Genomic DNA, 18,109 nt, shown 5'->3' on the forward strand with positions numbered 1-18,109 from the left:
ATGCAGAGAGACATAACAATTTTTGGAAGAATTTTATTAACAAAAGTAGAGAATCTTTCTAGATTCATCTATCCATGTTTCTCTTTATCAGTTTCTGCAAAAAGGATAAAGGCAGTTAACAAATTAAACTTTGATTTTATATGGAAAATGAAAAGTCATTATATACGTAAAAGTGATATGATTAAAGATTATGAAGAAGGAGGTCTTCATAATCCCAATGTCCCAATTATTCATTTGTGAATTAATCTGGTCAAGAAGAGTAAACTTGCAGCAGCTAACATCTCTTGATTCAATAAATCAGACATGGTGAGTCAAGTTAACAATAAAAAACTGCATTATAGTAAAGGCTTTGTAAAACTGTACAGCGTTTTTAGCTTTTAATTTTTTTTATTTTATTTTTTTTATTATACATAAGGTAAACACATAACACAACAACAGAACACAAATACAACAATAAAACAGCAGTAATAATAACAAGTAAAAAAAAAACGACAAATATTAATAGTAATATGTAGAAGTATTAAGTAAGTGATGATGTTGATATTGATAAAATCAATAATAACAATAATAATAATAACAACATTTATATCAATAATAATAGCAACAGTAATAACAGTAATAATAGTAATACTAAATATGGCGATGATAATATTTTGTATTGAAAGTACAATTGCAATAGTTATATAAATAATAATATAATAACAACAACAATAGTAATAATAATAATAATAATAATAATAAAAACAATAGTAATAATAAATAATTAAAAAAAAAAAATATATATATATATATATATATATATACATAATAATAGTAATGCTAAAGATGGCGATTATAACACTTTGTGTTGATGGCGACAGTGATATCAATAATTATTGTAGTAATAATGATAATAATAATAATAATGATAATAATAATAACAATAATAACAATACACACACGTGTGACACACACCCACCCCATACCACACCTCTCCTAGTTTCTGTGTCAGTGTGCAAAAAAAAAAATATATATATATTTTTTTTCTTTTTTCCTTTTCCCCTTTTTTCTTTTCTCTTTCTTTTCTTTTTTTTGTCCTTTTCTTTCCCTTTCTTCTCATTCACTGTACAGTAACTATTTGTATGTATGCCTAAACTAAGGTGGTGCATTAAAAGAAGGTGAAGTGCATTAAAATCAGCATTTGGTGCATTAAAATCATGTGTGGTATGTGTTAGATGTTGACTTGATTTGGTTATATTTTTATATTTTATATATTCATATCATTATTATCATCATGATTTCATTTATCCATTTACCTATTCATTTATTTTATTTTAATCATTTAATATATACGTTATATCATTACCATCCTTATATCAAGCAAATTATCACCACATCGCCATCATTCCATCACTGTTAAATGTTTCTATGATATTGAAAATATTAATAACCATACTGTCAATAATAATTATAATAATGAAAAATAAATGTATAATAATAAATGAATACATAATTAATCGGGATGAGTGTGTCAGATTTGTAATAGTTGGATGAGGTCTGATCTGGAGTGTTGAGGTTCCGATATACAGTTGTAATGAGGTGTAAAATATTCTAGGGAGATGTAGTCTATGAGCAAATTTTTCCAGTGTGTTATGTGAATAGTGCTTCGGGATTTCCAGTTCAGGAAGATTTTCTTGGCGATGGCTAAGGCTACAAGGAGCATCCTTTTGTTTGTTATTTCCTGATTGAGAGTTGATAGATCACCTAGTAGACAGAGTAAGGGGGATAATGGGATGCGGCAGCCCAGGAGGCGGGACAGGGATTCAGTGACGTCTTTCCAAAAGTGTTTAATGGGTGGGCAGTGCCATGTGGCATGGATATATGTGTCCGGACAGTTTTGTGAGCAGTGTGAGCAAATTCCTGATGTGAATCCCATTTTTGCCAGCCTTTCCCCAGTGTAGTGTGTTCTATGAAGAGTCTTATACTGTATGAGCTGAAGGTTGGCGTTTTTAGTCATGGAAAAAATATTTTTACAAATTTGAGTCCAGAAGTCGGTATCAGGAGCAATCGAAAGGTCTTCTTTCCATTTGATTGTTGGTAAAGTTATGGTTTTATTTGAATTAGCTATAATTGTATATTTTGGAAAGTAATTTTTTCGGGGAGGATATATTAATTAAATCTGCTAATGCGGTAGGAAGGTGAATGTTGATAGTTCTGTTGTTGATTTTGGATAATACAGCTGATTTGAGTTGCAGATAATTCAAGAATTGATTGCTCCCGATACCGTACTTCTGGACTAAGTAAGAAAATGAAACAAAGTTGTTAGACTGAAAAATGTGCTTTAAATGCGTTTTTAGCTTTTTAAACAGCATTCTCCGTTCTACACCAACTACGCACACATTTCCTATCATGTATGTCTTTGAAAGAAGATCGAACCAATCAGAGTAGGTGTGGGGCGGGGCTGCACGTGCAACCCCGCCCCAGGTGCAGCCCCGCCTCGAGCTGCAGGCTGCAGCCGGGTGTACTTGGTCTCTGGTGAGCGTGATTTCACCAATTACAACATGCTCCTGGAGCAACATTCCAATCAACCAATCAGAATAGAGATTTCACTTTTCAGGAAATATCTGTTTTAGGCATACGATAAGGGTTAAGTGATTCTACACCCTTGTTAATCAGCTATCATTTCCCACAGATTTTAGGAATAAATTATGGATAGGGTTAGGTTTAGGGGCAGGGATTGGGTTAATTCTATATTTTTGGACATTCATGTTGATCCAGGAACGTCTTACTTGGCAAAATCACGGCGACCTCAATCTCTGGGTGAGAAAACGATTAAATACATTGTGATAAGAAAACAGGTTCTAATGTAATTATTATTATTTTTACAGTGTTTGTTTGTTGTGGTTGCCACTAAGTTAACAATTTTAAACCTTATTGACTAATGAAAGAAAATGGCTTCATTCAAAGTTCATGCATCAAAAAGACCTTGCGGAGGTACCTGAATATAGAAAAGAACAATGTGATGGGAAAAGATGAGAGGATAAACCTAATTAACTAGTAAAATTAGGAAAAATGCATGATCAAAGAAATATGACCCAGACAGTTGTGCTGACAGAGAATGTGCCTCTGAATGTATGAAACATGATTTTGATAAATGAATGACTGATGCAGTGAACCCAGCAGTTTATCAACTGTTGCTCATGAGTCTGACTTCAGATCAGGCTTCAGATCATCTGTCTGGCCACTGGTTTTTACCCCCGCCACATTAACCTGACCCTGTTCGGAGATGGTCAGCCTGTGGATGATGCTCAGATCACAGGAGGAGAGATTCTGCCCAACGGAGACAGAAGTTACCAGATGAGCAAGAGTTTGGTGATCAGTGAAGAAGAGCTACAGTACGTGAAGGACATAAATACAACTGCACAATGAAGCACCTCAGATTTTTTTTTTTCTTAACTAATTCAGTAAGTGCCTAAATAAAATTGCTGTAAATATTGTTTACTTTTCCAAAACCTATTTCAACAACTCAATAAATGTTATAACATTTATTTCTCAGTTATTTAAATGTAATATTTGAACTGTGAAGCAACATCTTTTTATATTTGTTCTGTTTCAGAGCAAGATGCAACATAAAAAATGAGCCTTTATGGACGCAAATTGATGACGTAATAAACACACAGTATTTGGTCTCATTTGTTTCTTCTGGATGTGTGGCGCTCTAATTGGAATCTTTGATGAGATGCTGTGGAAAGTTGCAAAAAGGAGATCAAAAGAAAACTTGTCTAACAGTATCCTCTTATGAAGAATGCACCTCTATTTGACACGCTACTAAAAAACACTGATTGAACCACAATGCTGTAGGAGTTTAAAAATTTACACAAGTCATTTTAAATGCATTTTGCAGACACTTTTATTCAAAGCAGTTACAGTGAAATCAAGGTATACTTTTTCCATTATATGTGTTTTCCAGTAAAACAAATTAATAAGCTTGGACATTGCTAGTGCTTTACTCTGATCAGTAGAACTACAGGAATAAAATTGTAATAGAGCCTTTGCATAAATGTGTTGCAACATAATTTAAAGTTCATTTGGTGCAATCTCAGCATGGCATAAGTAGTTTTTTTCACCTGTTTGGAGAAGGTATAAGACTCTAAAAGACATAAAATATTGCTTAATTTCAGCAAAGTTTACTCTTCCTATAAATTTGCATGTATTCAAGGCATATGAACTACCATTTTCATACCCATTTGTGGTTAATGGCAACAAAAATGATTAACTTAACATCTATTTGACAAATTTAAGTGAATTGATCAAAATGAAAGTTGGTTTGGCAAAATATTCAAGAATTTAGTGATTTAGAATTAAGAATTATGATTACAAATGTGACATGAGTCACAGACACGCAAAGCATCTCCAAAGCAACCCCAATGAACTGCAAATCATTTACTTCACCTTGGAAGTTTGCTAGGGCCTGTCAGTAGCCTTTGCACCCTGTTTGTGAATAATAGCACTTTTGTAGACTCATACAGAATGATCCCTGTTATGAGATTTGCTCTTAGCATAGATTCAGAACATACAGTTTACAAATGTATAAGTTTTGCAGTCTTATTTAAGCTCTGCTTCTTAAAATACCATAAACTAATAATGTATGGTAAATTATTTTTATATATTTCCGTTAAACTTTAAGGAAATGAAAGCTTTAGCCTAAGTTCTGCCAGGAAGACTCAATTACTTCGTCACTTATTACCTTCATCATTATCCAATCACGTCTTTATACTTCGGTATAAAAGATCCTACTCACACATGTTTGAGTTTGCAGATGCCGACGTGATAACAGAACTTACTTGAAGGTGAATACTGGAGCCTAGTTATGAATAAGAGTTATACAATAATATGGGTTAACTTTTGTCTCAGATTCAGTATGTTTTAATGGTTTTATTGCTTGTTTTATTCCTTTTCTCTAAATATATTAAAAATGAAAACTTTCCACAGAACATTTACCAGCAGCATGTGTCTTCCTCCATGTAATAAGTGCAGTTATGAGAACAGCCACACATCAACACCAGCACACTGGTAACTATAGACAGAGCAGATGATCTAAAGTCCGATTTTTCCAGATCCTCATCTGTGGTAAAAACCAAGAAAACAAATGATTTCGACTCATACGAAAAAGCATGCACTTAGCATTTGTTCAGTGTAGGCAATTGGAACTGTGACTGATATGGAAAAATAACTGTGTTAATTCTGTTTATTTGTTTTGAAAGATTGCATTTTTGCGAAGCTATAGACATAGTTTAACTATTTATCTCTGGCAATCATCCCCTTGTAACAAACTTGTCCAGAACTTGGGCAAAAGCCATATTTCCCTCAGAAGAAGAAGAAAACACTCTATCTCTGGAATCCAGCTGGCATCGAAAAACAGATTGTGCACACATTATAGTGAAGTATAATTAAGTTTGCTCTTTGCTTTAACACACAGATGTCATTCAGCCATACTTTTGGTAACACATCATGAATCTGCGATCTATGGAAACAAATATCAGGCTCTTTAAAATGAGTTCTGAGGTTGTGGGGATCAGTCAACTTTTAATACAACTCTCTGTGAAAGCCAGATATTGATTCAAATATTTTTATGTGTACTTTAATTACACTTTAATATTTATTTTACAAATGTCAAAACAATTGTAATGTTTTTATTATTACAAATGATTTTAATGCAATGATTTAAATGTGGTTAAATGGAATGAGGGACAATCCGTTATATTTCATGTTGCTTACGGTTATAGCCATCTTGTGGTCAACAAACCGAACACAAATATATTCACACTTTCTTAACCTACTTGGGCCTTTCTTGGAGATAGAGCTGCAGCCGGAGCCAGATCAAAATGGGACGGACTATATCTCCAAATGGGTTGAATAGAAGATTCATACTTAACCCCAACCCTAAACAAAACCACACTAATTTGAAGATTTCCAAGTCTGTGTATATATATATATACACATATATACACATGCTTATATACATGCTTATTTCCAACAAAATATAACTGTTGAATAAATAGATTTTTTTTCCAGTGCATTTAGTACACGTTACAATAAAAAAATTATATTAATAACATTTATTTAACACACACACACATTCATATATTTTTGATTCTGCCAATGTTACTTATTCTTTCAGTTTAAAAGACATTATATTTTATTATATTAATGATAAAAATAGACCCCTAGAGTATATCGTTAATTTCTTTATTTTATATTGTATCAGGTGTGGTAATGTATGCATTCTTGCGTCTCTTTGTCTTGTCATACTTTCATACTATTTATTTATTTATTTGTATTATTATTATTTATTTATTGTATAATTCTTGTTTTGTTTTATTATATGTATCTTTTTGCAATTCCTTGACAATGTTCTTATGTTATTGAGAAATAAATAAAATAATAATAATAATAAAAATAAATAAATATGTTACTGTTGTCTACTACGCAGAAGGCCTACCATCTAGTGGTTATAAGGGGACCTTACAAATAGGATAAAGACAGGCTAAGTACTTCCTTAAATGCTTGTAGCACTTGTCTTCCACTCAGATCATACTTTCCGTAGAGACTATTATGTCACAGAGTGACAACACAACCTATTGGAGGAAGTGAAGAAAAAAAACCCTGTCTTTTCTAATGAAAATATGCTGTTCGATAGCCAATGCTGTTCACTGATTTACAGAAATGGAAGGATTCTTAAGAGTTACACTCATCGGTGTCTGTGTGCTTTACAGTAACGCCCAAAGTAAGTTGGCTTCAACCATAAAACTGTTTTATCATATATATTCCTTGCTCAACAAATCTTGTAACCAACTTAAATGTAAAAAGTAACACATTGTCTTTTTTGTTTCGTGCCAAATTTTTGTTGATCTTAACAATATAATATGTCGGTCCTAAAAACAGTTCTAGTTGTAACGTAAGTAAGCCTATATGTTTTTTTATTATTTCTTATATAATTGTGTTTCACTTGCATTCATGTGACAAAGCTTTGGTAAGTTTATAATTCCCAAATAATTAATGCATCAATAACTATTAAAGTATATAAATTTACATATCCTGAATTATCTTGAAATAATGATTAAATTAATAATATTCATTGTTGGGGGGCAGCAATCTAGAACTGTCAGCCTTGTTAATTTACAGTTCTACTGGCGGACAAATATGCAATCATTCCGGTTAGAGAATCAGGCAAGCGAGAAGTAAATCCTCTTTAAACTTCTCTTTAATAGCACTTGTCAGGTAGTCAGTGATATCCATACACCATCATTTGGGAGTTATGACACATCAGCTTGTATCTGACAAGTTACGTTACGTTAATTGTCACTGCTATGTCAAATTATGTTGGCTCAAATTGTGTTGTGGTCTGTAGGATAAAGTAGGAATACAAAATGAATACAATATATCGCTTCACAGTAAACTATCTACCTCAGAAAGTAACAATAAATGATTAAAACAGTCATCACAGATAAATACTCAACTGTCAGATAGTATATTAACATTAGGTAAACTCCAATACACGGCATGACACAGCATACAGGTGTTAACCCGACATGATCATACAAATGTGGCTAAAGGGATTATCGTCTTTGAGTCATTGTATATCTAAAACATTTGCTAAACATCAGACATTCACAATGCCAGGGCTCAAGCTGAGGGGGGATGGCATCCCCTTGTTGAAAAACAAAAAAACAAAAATGACAAGAAACATCTTTCACTGTAAAACCACCATCCCCCTTACCATTCCTTTTAGATTAATAAGATTGTGTAGCCTATTATGTAAAACTATCATTAAGATAAAATGTTACAATTCACTGCAAATGATGATTTACAAGTAAAGGGATGGACAGAAAATACTGAAAGATGGCATTATGGTGTAGATACTTTGCAAAAAATACTAACTAAACATACTTCTTGAGAGTCCATTCGCGGTGTGATGCAGCCAGTTAGAATACCCAATAGTGAAAGAAAAAATACCCCGTATGGGTTTTATTTTTTATATTAATCACACAAGCAAGAGTAGCCTGAATATCAGCACGCGTGTGCAAACGCCAATGTGCTATAAATTTCATCCAACAGTACAGAGCAACACTGCACTGTTTTATTCCTAAATGAATATAATTTTGAACGAATCAAGTGAGCAAGTGATTCAATCAGTAGCCCCTCACTGCCGGACACAAGATCCAGTAGGCGTGGTTGAATTCACATCTAGGGGATGCAGATTGGTAGGTTTAGGGATCAGAGGGTGAAGACGGGTAGGTTTAGGTATATGAAAGGTGGGAAGAGTTGGATCTGGATCCAGCCACATCCTCTGGATCTTGTGTTCTGCAGTGAGGACCATCTCAATTCAACAGTCCATTCATAAAGATCGTTTCATTTCTAATTGAATCAACCGTTTTGAATGAATTGTTTGTTTTAAATGATTCAATTAATCATTTAGTAAAACAGTGGCTTGCTGCCACCGACTGGCGGTTTTATTGTCATATTTATTTATTCATGACAGGCCTAAACCAGCCAAGGTGCAAAAACACATTCAGGAAAATATTGTTTAATTATCATTTTTGACAACTCCCCTCCCCGCCCCCCATTTCAGGCCCCAGAAGAAAACAGCTTATAAATCATAGTTGATTTAATAAAGCTGATTTTACATTAAATAATAATGTGTTTAAAAATGTGAAAAATTTTATAATCAATGTGTAGTGTTAGCTCCACACCATCCCCGCTGAATTTTTTTTACAGTTCAACCACTGACCTAACCTTAACCTTTAATCTAACTTTTAAACCTGTGTTTTAGGTTACCATGAATATGGGCTGATTGAAGCATGTGGTGACTCAGATCAAAAAGATTTCATCATCCAAGTTGATGATGAAAAGGTGGCTCACATTGACTTCAAAGAACAGAGAGAAATCTTTACATTACCTGACTTTGTTTCCCAGATTGAGTTTCCATCACTGTATGAGGATGCTAAAAAAGCTACATCTATTTGTAGAACCATCATTGGTATGCTTAAAGATGTATACATCAATTCATCTGAACCAATTGGTAAGAGATAGAAACATAAATAATGTTTTATTGAAATGTTTGAAATGTCATATTGTGATTGGTTTTTTCTATCTTATCCAGAACCCCCCTGGAACTCAGTTTATCCCAAAAGTGATCTACAGTTGAATGTCAAGAACACCCTTATCTGTCATGTGACTGGATTCTTCCCTCCACCTGTGAGAGTCTCATGGACAAAGAACAATGTGAATGTGACAGATGAATCAACTCTCAGCAGATATTACCCCAACAAAGACGGGACATTGAATGTATTTTCTCGACTGAGTTTCATTCCAGAGGAAGGAGACATTTACAGCTGTTCTGTGGAGCACAAAGCCCTTCAACAACCTCAAACCAGAACATGGGGTGGGTTTGTATTCATTATTCACATTGAATCCCCTTTAAAACACATGATGGATTTCACAAATATCCTTGTCTTTGTGTGCAGATGTAGAGATAACGGAACCCAGCATTGGTCCATCAGTGTTCTGTGGAGTTGGTCTGGCTCTTGGGCTCTTGGGTCTCGTCACTGGAGTCTTTTTTATTGCCAAAGGAAACTGATACGATAATACTGACAATAGTAGATTCTTTTGTTTTAGTTCTCATGTAAAGCTGCATATGTGCTAAAAGCTACAAACAAATACATTTTAGTGTTAATTTAGTTATGTTTTCAGGTCTATATTTTAATACACAGCAGGTGACGTGTTACACTTGAAATAATGTACAATAGCTGTAAGCCTTCACAAGACATGATATAATACTGTATTATACTGTTACAGTTAATGTGGTGACTTTTGAATTGTATATATATAGTATATGCATTAGATACTCCACTTATTTTGTAGTACATGTTTCAGCACTACCTGATTGAAAATAGAAGTTTAATATTTAGAGTTATGGAACTATGGATAGGGACTTGTGACATTAGATTATAATATAAAATAAATAAAATATTATTTTATTTTTCTCAAAAAAAAAAGTGAAATTTAATAAAAATATTTAAATGAAATTGGATATATTTAATGACTTTCTAACATTTTTAGATAGACATGTCAGTTATGCACTGAGGAAAATGCAACGTCTCAAATGCATTAAACAGCACTAATTTATTCGCTATTTCCATGGTGGATCGATTTGATCCATGATCAACATTGAGGGCTGCTTAAGAATAAGCGTTCACAAATAACTGAGATTGCATGAACTGAAATTGTCATTAATGGATTATTTCAAGTAGGTTTTGGGAATGAATCCTCACTTTTCTTAGCATCTTTTATGAAACGGGCGTCGGGTCTCCGTACTGTTAGATACGTCAGATTCATGCAGCAGTGGTGATGAGAGCTAAAACCTCTTGAGAAAAAAGATCAATCTACATATAAAATATTGGTCCCAGATTATTGGTCACTTTCTAAATAATAAAAGTACACCAAGTAGATACTTGCATGTGGGGTTCATTGGGACTGCCTTCTACCCAACCTTACTACCCAGGCTGAGAAAACGCTGTGGGGCAGGAGCGAGCTATCATCTTCTGTGCTCAACTCCCGAAAGGAGCATGAGAGTGCTGGCTCACTAGCCCTGTCATGAAGGGCCAGACCCCTTTAGAGGTAAAGAAGACCTTAACCGGTTTAGATAATTAGATAATATCATATGCAGAGCATATTCACCTGAATGAATCGATATAAATGCAATAAAATGTGACATATTTTACCGTAGTCAAATAGTATATTAAAGAAAAATATTATTCTACTCTGATACATTAATGGTTTTGTCAATGGCCTACTACAGAGAGTCAATTTTTATTAACAGAATGTACTTCAAGAATAAAAATTTCTACATATGTTGATAACGCATATAATGTGATTTTTCTTTCAAAAAAAGATCATCAGACAGCTCCCTATAAGCAAAAAAAAAAAACACGTTAAGGAAAGGAATCAACAAATGGTATAAACTGTTGGGGCAACAACAGAAACATTCCACATTTTAGAAACTTGGAACCTTTTGGCGTGGGAGAGTGTCATGAAATATCATGTGTGTCCTCAGTTGGAGAAACCCAAATGACAAAACTACTGGAGTCAAATAAATGAACAATGACTTTATAAACAATGTCTATTTGCCAGCAACTTTCATTTCCGCTTTTTTTTTTACTTAATCACATGCTGTTTTGTGGGTCTGTCAGAAGCTTGATTTTCCAGTTTGATGAATTGAGATAGCAAACTGGGCTGGCATTTACTGTAACTGCAGTCAAGCTCATTCCATCTCTATGCCAGTAAAACAACACTGAATGCACAATGCAGTTTGATCGTGTGATACGCCTGGCATTGTTGTTGCCCATTTTGTTTGAAACAGGTAAGAAATAGTATTTTTTTAATAATAATGAAATAGTTCTACTGTTCATACTTTAAAAAGAAAATCTGTATAATAAAAATTAATTATAAAAATCATTAGGCTATAAAAATCATTTTAATTTGTATGTAGAAATTTCTCTACTTAAATATAATGTATCAGGAGATGTATGATTATAGAACTTTCGAATGGTTTGTTGGCTACTTTTTTCTTAGTTCATGGACATTATGGATTCATCCAAGTTCTCTGCCGTGAACTTGGTTCTCTACAAAATGTTGAGTTTATCTACTCAATCAATTATGACACAAAAGAACTGCTGAGATTCAACAGTACTGAGAATAAAGTTGTTGCTTACACTGAATATGCAATGAAATGGGCAGATGACTTTAATAAAAAACCTGAGTGGCTACACATGGAGGCTGAAAAAACTATTGCCGACTGCAAGCGATTTGGGCAGCTATACCTCCCTGACGTAGAAAAAACAGGTAAGATGCATTAAATACTTTTTGAAACAAACATGAATCAATGTGGACACGCATGAATCAACACAAAAATGATCCTTATCATGTCAACAGTAAAACCAGAAGTCACAATCCGATCAGTAAGACAAGCCAGTGGTAACAAACCAGCCGTGTTGATCTGCAGTGCCTATGACTTCTACCCTAAACCCATCAAATTGACGTGGTTAAGAGATGATAAAGAGGTGACAACTGATGTGACATCTACTGAGGAGCTGGCTGATGGAGACTGGTACTACCAGATCCACTCCCACTTGGAATACTTCCCTAAACCTGGAGAGAAAGTCTCCTGTGTGGTGGAGCACGCCAGCTCCCATAAACCCATGATCTATGACTTGGGTAAGAACAGAGCTGATACTGCAAAATATGATCACAGAAATCAAACTATAGTTTCTACTACTTATTCCCTTATTTTTTTTATTTTACTGTGACAATAGCCAAATACTCTGGAAACAAACTTAGCTTCCTACAGAAGATATTAGTTTGAAGATGTACAGCAGATATTGCTTATTAGTTTCAGAAGATTAAAACAGAAATTTTGTATGTTGCATAGCCTAAACAATTTAACCAACCACAGAGGATCTTGTTCAGGCCAGCATATTATTATTGCTAATTGGTGCTGTTGGACTCTTTCATTTTAGTAGAAATTTCTGTTGGTTATAAATGGCAATTTTATCTCATGGCATCTTCTAGACTTAGTGGAAGAATTTAGTGCATTGCATAACAAACTATGGAATATTTTTGCATAATTTTATTTTACTTTGCAGATTCATCGCTTTCAGAGTCTCACAGGAATAAGCTCATAACTGGTGCTGCAGGGGTGGTGTTGGGGGTGATTATGGCAGCTGGAGGACTGATCTACTATAAAAGAAAACACACAGGTTAATGTGTAGACACTCACATACAGTTTTTAAAAAAAGCAATATTGCATTAGAAATCTCATGTTTTCTCAACTGTTATGTGATAAAATGCTCATGATCTCCTTTTCATAATCTTTCATTTACTAGCACTCATCATATCAGCTGGAAGTCAATGCTCTGAACCTCTGCAGACAATCAGAAATGCTGAAGAGCAGTAGATGAACATTGTGTAATTCACTGTGTATCAGCATATGAAAGACGGACACCCTCCATAAGATCTTCAGAGACAAAAGGATTGCCAAAAAAAAAAACAGTTCAGCTGCAAGTATTATTGATTGAATTCAGTTAAACTAGTAGTTTAACTATAAATTAACTAGCTGATTAATTTCAGTTTATTAAATGCAAGTTATTTATCAAAGAGGTAGAAGTTTTCCTCTGTGGTTTGTTCTAATAGAACTCATTCCTTTTTGTTAAGGTTAATGAAAATCAATCTACATTTGTATGTTGATTCATCATCTATTTATTCAATCTGGAGTACACGCTCTGTCATAGACATTTCAGTGAAAATAAATCAACAGATAGGCTACTTTAAGGATTATCTCACCTGGTAACTATTGTGGAGAAAAAGCACAGCAGCTCTATTTTATATATTTATATACCACCAATGACAGCTGAGAAAAAAAAGAGAATGCAGTTATAGTATTCAGGTTACATTCAAATGTAGTTCTTTTAGATGTTCAAACAGAAAAAGTCTGATATTCAGGTCTTTTAAAAATCTAAATATATATTATTAATATGTTTTATCAATGATATGAGGACAATGTTATTTTTTTTTTTATTTGGCATACTGTAAATTACAATAGGCTACATTATAAAATTTTATTTTTATATTATTAAGGTTGATAGACAGAACAGTCAGTTAAACAGAATACATTTCAGATCTCTGTCATACATAAAGAAGTCCTGTATATCCCCCCCATATCTTTTCTTATATAAATCATTAAAGGGGTCGTATTATGCTTTTTTAAAGATCATTATTTTGTGTATTTGGTGTAACAGAATATGATGACATGCTTTAATGTAAAAGAAAAAAACATTATTGTAGGTCCTCTATACTCTGCCTCTCATAAACACAATCTTTTTCTATGAAGTTCCTCCTTCTGACAAGAGCAGTCTGCTCTGATTGGCCAGCTGACCCAGTGCATTGTGATTAGCCGAACACCGCAAGCACTCGTCGGAAACACCCCTTTCCATAATCGCAAGCTTCATCTTTAAAATAAATGTAGTTTTACCATCAGTTCAAGCCCAAAAGGGGAAAGAGCAGTGTGACAGACAGTGATGAGGCTCGTATGTGTTTCCAGTACACAAGCCACAGACAGTTAAGACTGACTCCACTGTGTGACCCTCTCTCTATCGCTCTCTTTCTCTTTTTCTCACACATACACGCGTGCATGACACACAAAACTCCGCATTTCAACATTCAATAGCTTATACTTAAATTAATAACAAAACATTCTTACAGTCGCTGATTCAGAAGCATTAGATTGTCATAGCAAATTCAGAATTACATCCTCTCCTAGGTTCACAAAATGGTCATCCATAAAATGCTTTGCTATTCTGTTCTAAGTAATCTTATTCCTAAATGCATCTACTTTCAGAATGCCAAATAAAGTGGCTTTAAAAATAAAGTGGCTTTAAAAATAAAGTGCTTTTGCCTAGATACACACAGCATCTCCCTGACATGACTGCATCAACACTAACTGTGATTACTGAAACCACACCTTCTTTCTTTGCATGAACATTTGGGTGACATTACACAGATATTTCCACATAGTGATGTAGACATGTGTGGCGTGATTGAATGAGTCGTTTTAGGGGGGACTGGCAGAGTCTTCACTTTGATAAAGAATATCTCTTTGGATTTGAGATTTTGGTCTTTGCAACTTTATAGATCTTCTTTATGCACATAGAACGTGTAACACTCTAAAGAGAAAGGAGAAATAAAAATTGCATCATATGACACCTTTAAGAACATAAATATATTTGTAAATATGAAATCACAATATATATGAAATCACAAAATAGGCTAATGATGTTTTTGTCTGCGATGAAAGAGCTGACAGGTTAGACCATCAAAAATCAATTCAGTTATTACTACGGTTTAATTTTCCGATTTGCCTATGTTTTACAAGTTCACACTTAGGCTACATGTAATAAATAGAGTAAAGGTTATGCATATTTGCCGCACTGTCTGAGGTGAGGGCTTCAAGCTCGGAATCTGGTCCAAACCCACCCAGACAGCATTATAGTGTTGGCCCAGATCCGGCCCACATCTGGCCTGCATGAAATCCATTCGGGCCAGATCTGGGCCGACACTGCTTGTTGTCTGGGCAGAGTACCCCCTGATTGAGATAGGAATAGTTAGAAGTGAGGAAATGGGGTGATGGAGGGATGCTACAAAACTGTCAAGGAACAGAGGTAAGTCTGCTGTGTATACCTCTTGTCTTATCGTTAATTAGGTTGATTACTGAATGCGCTCCTCTCACGTTTATTAGGGTAATTATCTGAACGTGCTCCTCCCGAGCTTTAATAAAACATAATTTGTTGATTCATGGTGTAAATTATGAAGTTAGTAACAAGACCACATCTATATTTATAAAACATATAAATAAAAATTTGTTTAATTTCAGTTCATTTTATATATGTATATATGTATATATGTATATATGTATATATATATATATATATATATATATATATTATAATATATATATATATTTATATATATTATAATATATATAATATTATATATATATATATATATATATATATATATATATATATTTTTTTTTTTTTTTTTTTTTTGCTGCTCTCAGAGTTTGTTGTCAAATATCTTGTTTGTACATGCAACCACGATCCCTGAGTAGAGAATGGCATGCTGCATCGGAAGATGGCACTTTGGGGAACACCCTGGGCATTACAGTGTCTGAAACTTGTCAAATATTCCAATACTATTGGCAGACAAAGAGGTCAGGTGATGTGGGGACTACTTCACTTAAACCATAAAAGGGCATCTGCATCATCATATCTTCAAATAAAATAATTTGTTGTAATTATTATTTTTTATCTGCCCTCTTCCTTGTCCTCCACCCCTCCCCAATCTTAATGAAATCTTTATTATTATTGTTGCAGTTTTTTTTTATGCCAATATTATTTGTTGTCTCTACTATCGTTACATTGGTTATACTTGTTATATCTGTCATATATCTGTTAGCTATTCTTTGGTTTGCTTCCACCCCCACACATAGATAGACACAGAAACAACACACACACGTTTGTTTTTGTGAAAAGTGGGGACATCGCATAGGCATAATGGTATACTGTACAAACTGTATATTCTATGGCCCTACACCAACCCTACACCTAACCCTAACCCTCACAGGAAACCTGGTGCATTTTTACTTTCTCAAAAAAACTCATTCTGTATGGTTTATAAGCTTTTTGAAAAATGGGGACATGGGTTATGTCCTTAAAGTCACCTTCTCCTTGGAATACCTGTGTCATACCCATGTCATTATACAGAGTTGTGTCCTGATATGTCACAAAAACAAGAGCACACACACACACACACACACATGAATACACAATGTATTATACATATTTTTATAATTCACACACAGTTATCTGTCTAGTTCCAACAACACTATTTATTGTAGCAACATGCATCATACACATAATAACTTTTATGTGGGAAAGAAATCTTCCACAAAGTCCTGAAAATGAGTTTGGACAAGTTTTTATGTACTTGCTCAAAATGCACATTAAGGGTCAGTATTTGAAAGTCATTCACGAGTACCAATTGCAGCAATGAATTGAGGTGGGGCAGATTCAGAGTTGTAGTGCTATCTACATTATATATTTAATAGAAAATTGTCACTAACTGCTTGCATGTACATTTTAATCACTGTAAACACACAGACATACTTTTGGAAGAGGTCAAGTGTCATTGTGTAATTCAGAGGGTGGTACTGTAATGTTGATTGAAAGGCTCCAAATCCACCCATACTTAAAATGTTATACTGTACATGTTTGATGTTAACTTAAAGGCTGAAATGGGAAATGTAGGTCTTAAAAGGTCTTTAAAGCTCTTAAATTTTATTTTAAAAATCCTGCAGGTAACTGCAGTTATTTTATGGTACCATTTGGAACTGTACTTTTTTAATTTAAGTACATTATATGTTGTGTATATTACATGCCTGGATCTAGGACTTGTGCTTAACTATAGCTGGTTTATTAAACGGCATATTGACAGTTTCTTCATAGTTGGCCACCACTATGGATTGCAGCGCGCTGTATTCAGTCTGTAACTGCTTGTCATCTAAAAACCAGAATCTGTGGAACAGGTCCCCCTTGTTTTACCACATGAGACACAACATCACGACTGCCTGTCTCCAGCCCATGATACGCCAGGGGTTCAGAACCCAGTTTGTTACAGTAATAAGATGCTGCCTGGGATGCAAAACATCACAGAGAGGAACACAAAGAGAATGGCAAGATGGGGAGATTAGAGAAAATTCCTTATCTGTATCTATACTGTACATATTCTAAATTTCGAACATTCATATAAATGACACAAACTATTCGCAAACTGATACTTCAAAATGAAACCATAAACATATTCAACTTTTTCTACACGTATATGTTTATGAAACCATCTACTGGCAAATACCCAAAAAGTCTCAATATGGAACAAATTAGTGAGTCGAGGGTGGTGGTTTATGCAGCTGCATGCTTATTTTACTCCCAACCCTAAAAAGAGCCAATAGCATCTCCCAGGACACCTCTAATATTCATAAACAAGCCATGACTTAATTGTTGGATATTTTCTATTCCAATAAATAGTCTTGTAGCAGAACAAATCTACAGACTAGTCTGAATAGTGTAAAGATGCTGCATACAAGATTGAATAAGAATCACAATAAAAGTTTGAAATGCTGGTGGCAGTAAAATATTAGTATATTAGAAGAAAGGGGACAAGCTATTAAAAATAATTATCTTATTTATATAAATATCTTATCTTATCTTATCTTATTAAAGATATTTATTAAAAATAATACATTTAAGCATGTTTAAATATCTTCAGTCAGTCATGTTTGCAAATCAAAGGCATCAAAATCTTAATTTGTCTTAAAATTAAGTGTCTTACCATCTTTTATTGGTTTTGGAAGGTAGCTTCTTCTTGAGTCAGTAGCAGAAAAGCGGAGAGGTGAGTGCAGATGCTGCAGATGTGGAGTTGTAGGATGTGAGACTCCACCCACTGGCGGTCCGGAGAG

At 34.0% G+C, this 18,109-nt stretch overlaps 2 protein-coding genes across 3 annotated transcripts; both read left to right on the plus strand.

Annotated features, from left to right (window-relative positions):
- The first annotated feature begins 6,653 nt into the window (after positions 1-6,653).
- LOC132114427 (H-2 class II histocompatibility antigen, A-U alpha chain-like) lies at positions 6,654-10,248 on the plus strand. The gene is made up of 4 exons (XM_059522533.1): positions 6,654-6,766; positions 8,813-9,061; positions 9,143-9,424; positions 9,507-10,248. Exons 1-4 carry the CDS (start codon positions 6,706-6,708, stop codon positions 9,617-9,619), a joined length of 705 nt encoding a protein of 234 aa, XP_059378516.1. The 5' UTR covers positions 6,654-6,705; the 3' UTR covers positions 9,620-10,248.
- A 969-nt stretch (positions 10,249-11,217) lies between these two features.
- On the plus strand, positions 11,218-13,087 carry LOC132114426 (rano class II histocompatibility antigen, A beta chain). Of its 2 annotated transcripts, XM_059522531.1 has the most exons (5): positions 11,218-11,401; positions 11,614-11,883; positions 11,974-12,255; positions 12,684-12,797; positions 12,924-13,087. In XM_059522531.1, exons 1-5 carry the CDS (start codon positions 11,344-11,346, stop codon positions 12,992-12,994), a joined length of 795 nt encoding a protein of 264 aa, XP_059378514.1. In that variant the 5' UTR covers positions 11,218-11,343; the 3' UTR covers positions 12,995-13,087. The 2 variants fall into 2 exon arrangements, with proteins under 2 accessions (XP_059378514.1, XP_059378515.1); XM_059522532.1 differs by lacking the exon at positions 12,924-13,087 and having other exon boundaries at positions 12,684-12,802.
- Positions 13,088-18,109: the final 5,022 nt, after the last annotated feature.

This window comes from Carassius carassius, chromosome 34, assembly GCF_963082965.1.
Source record: "Carassius carassius chromosome 34, fCarCar2.1, whole genome shotgun sequence".
Lineage (NCBI taxonomy): Eukaryota > Metazoa > Chordata > Actinopteri > Cypriniformes > Cyprinidae > Carassius > Carassius carassius.

Coding starts and splice junctions, on each gene's coding strand:
- LOC132114427 (XM_059522533.1), top strand. CDS start 6,706: ATGGAAGGATTCTTAAGAGTTACACTCATCGGTGTCTGTGTGCTTTAC. Junction 9,062..9,142: donor CAATTCATCTGAACCAATTG/GTAAGAGATAGA, acceptor TATCTTATCCAG/AACCCCCCTGGAACTCAGTT. Junction 9,425..9,506: donor ACCTCAAACCAGAACATGGG/GTGGGTTTGTAT, acceptor CTTTGTGTGCAG/ATGTAGAGATAACGGAACCC.
- LOC132114426 (XM_059522531.1), top strand. CDS start 11,344: ATGCAGTTTGATCGTGTGATACGCCTGGCATTGTTGTTGCCCATTTTG. Junction 11,402..11,613: donor GCCCATTTTGTTTGAAACAG/GTAAGAAATAGT, acceptor CTTTTTTCTTAG/TTCATGGACATTATGGATTC. Junction 12,798..12,923: donor CTATAAAAGAAAACACACAG/GTTAATGTGTAG, acceptor TTCATTTACTAG/CACTCATCATATCAGCTGGA.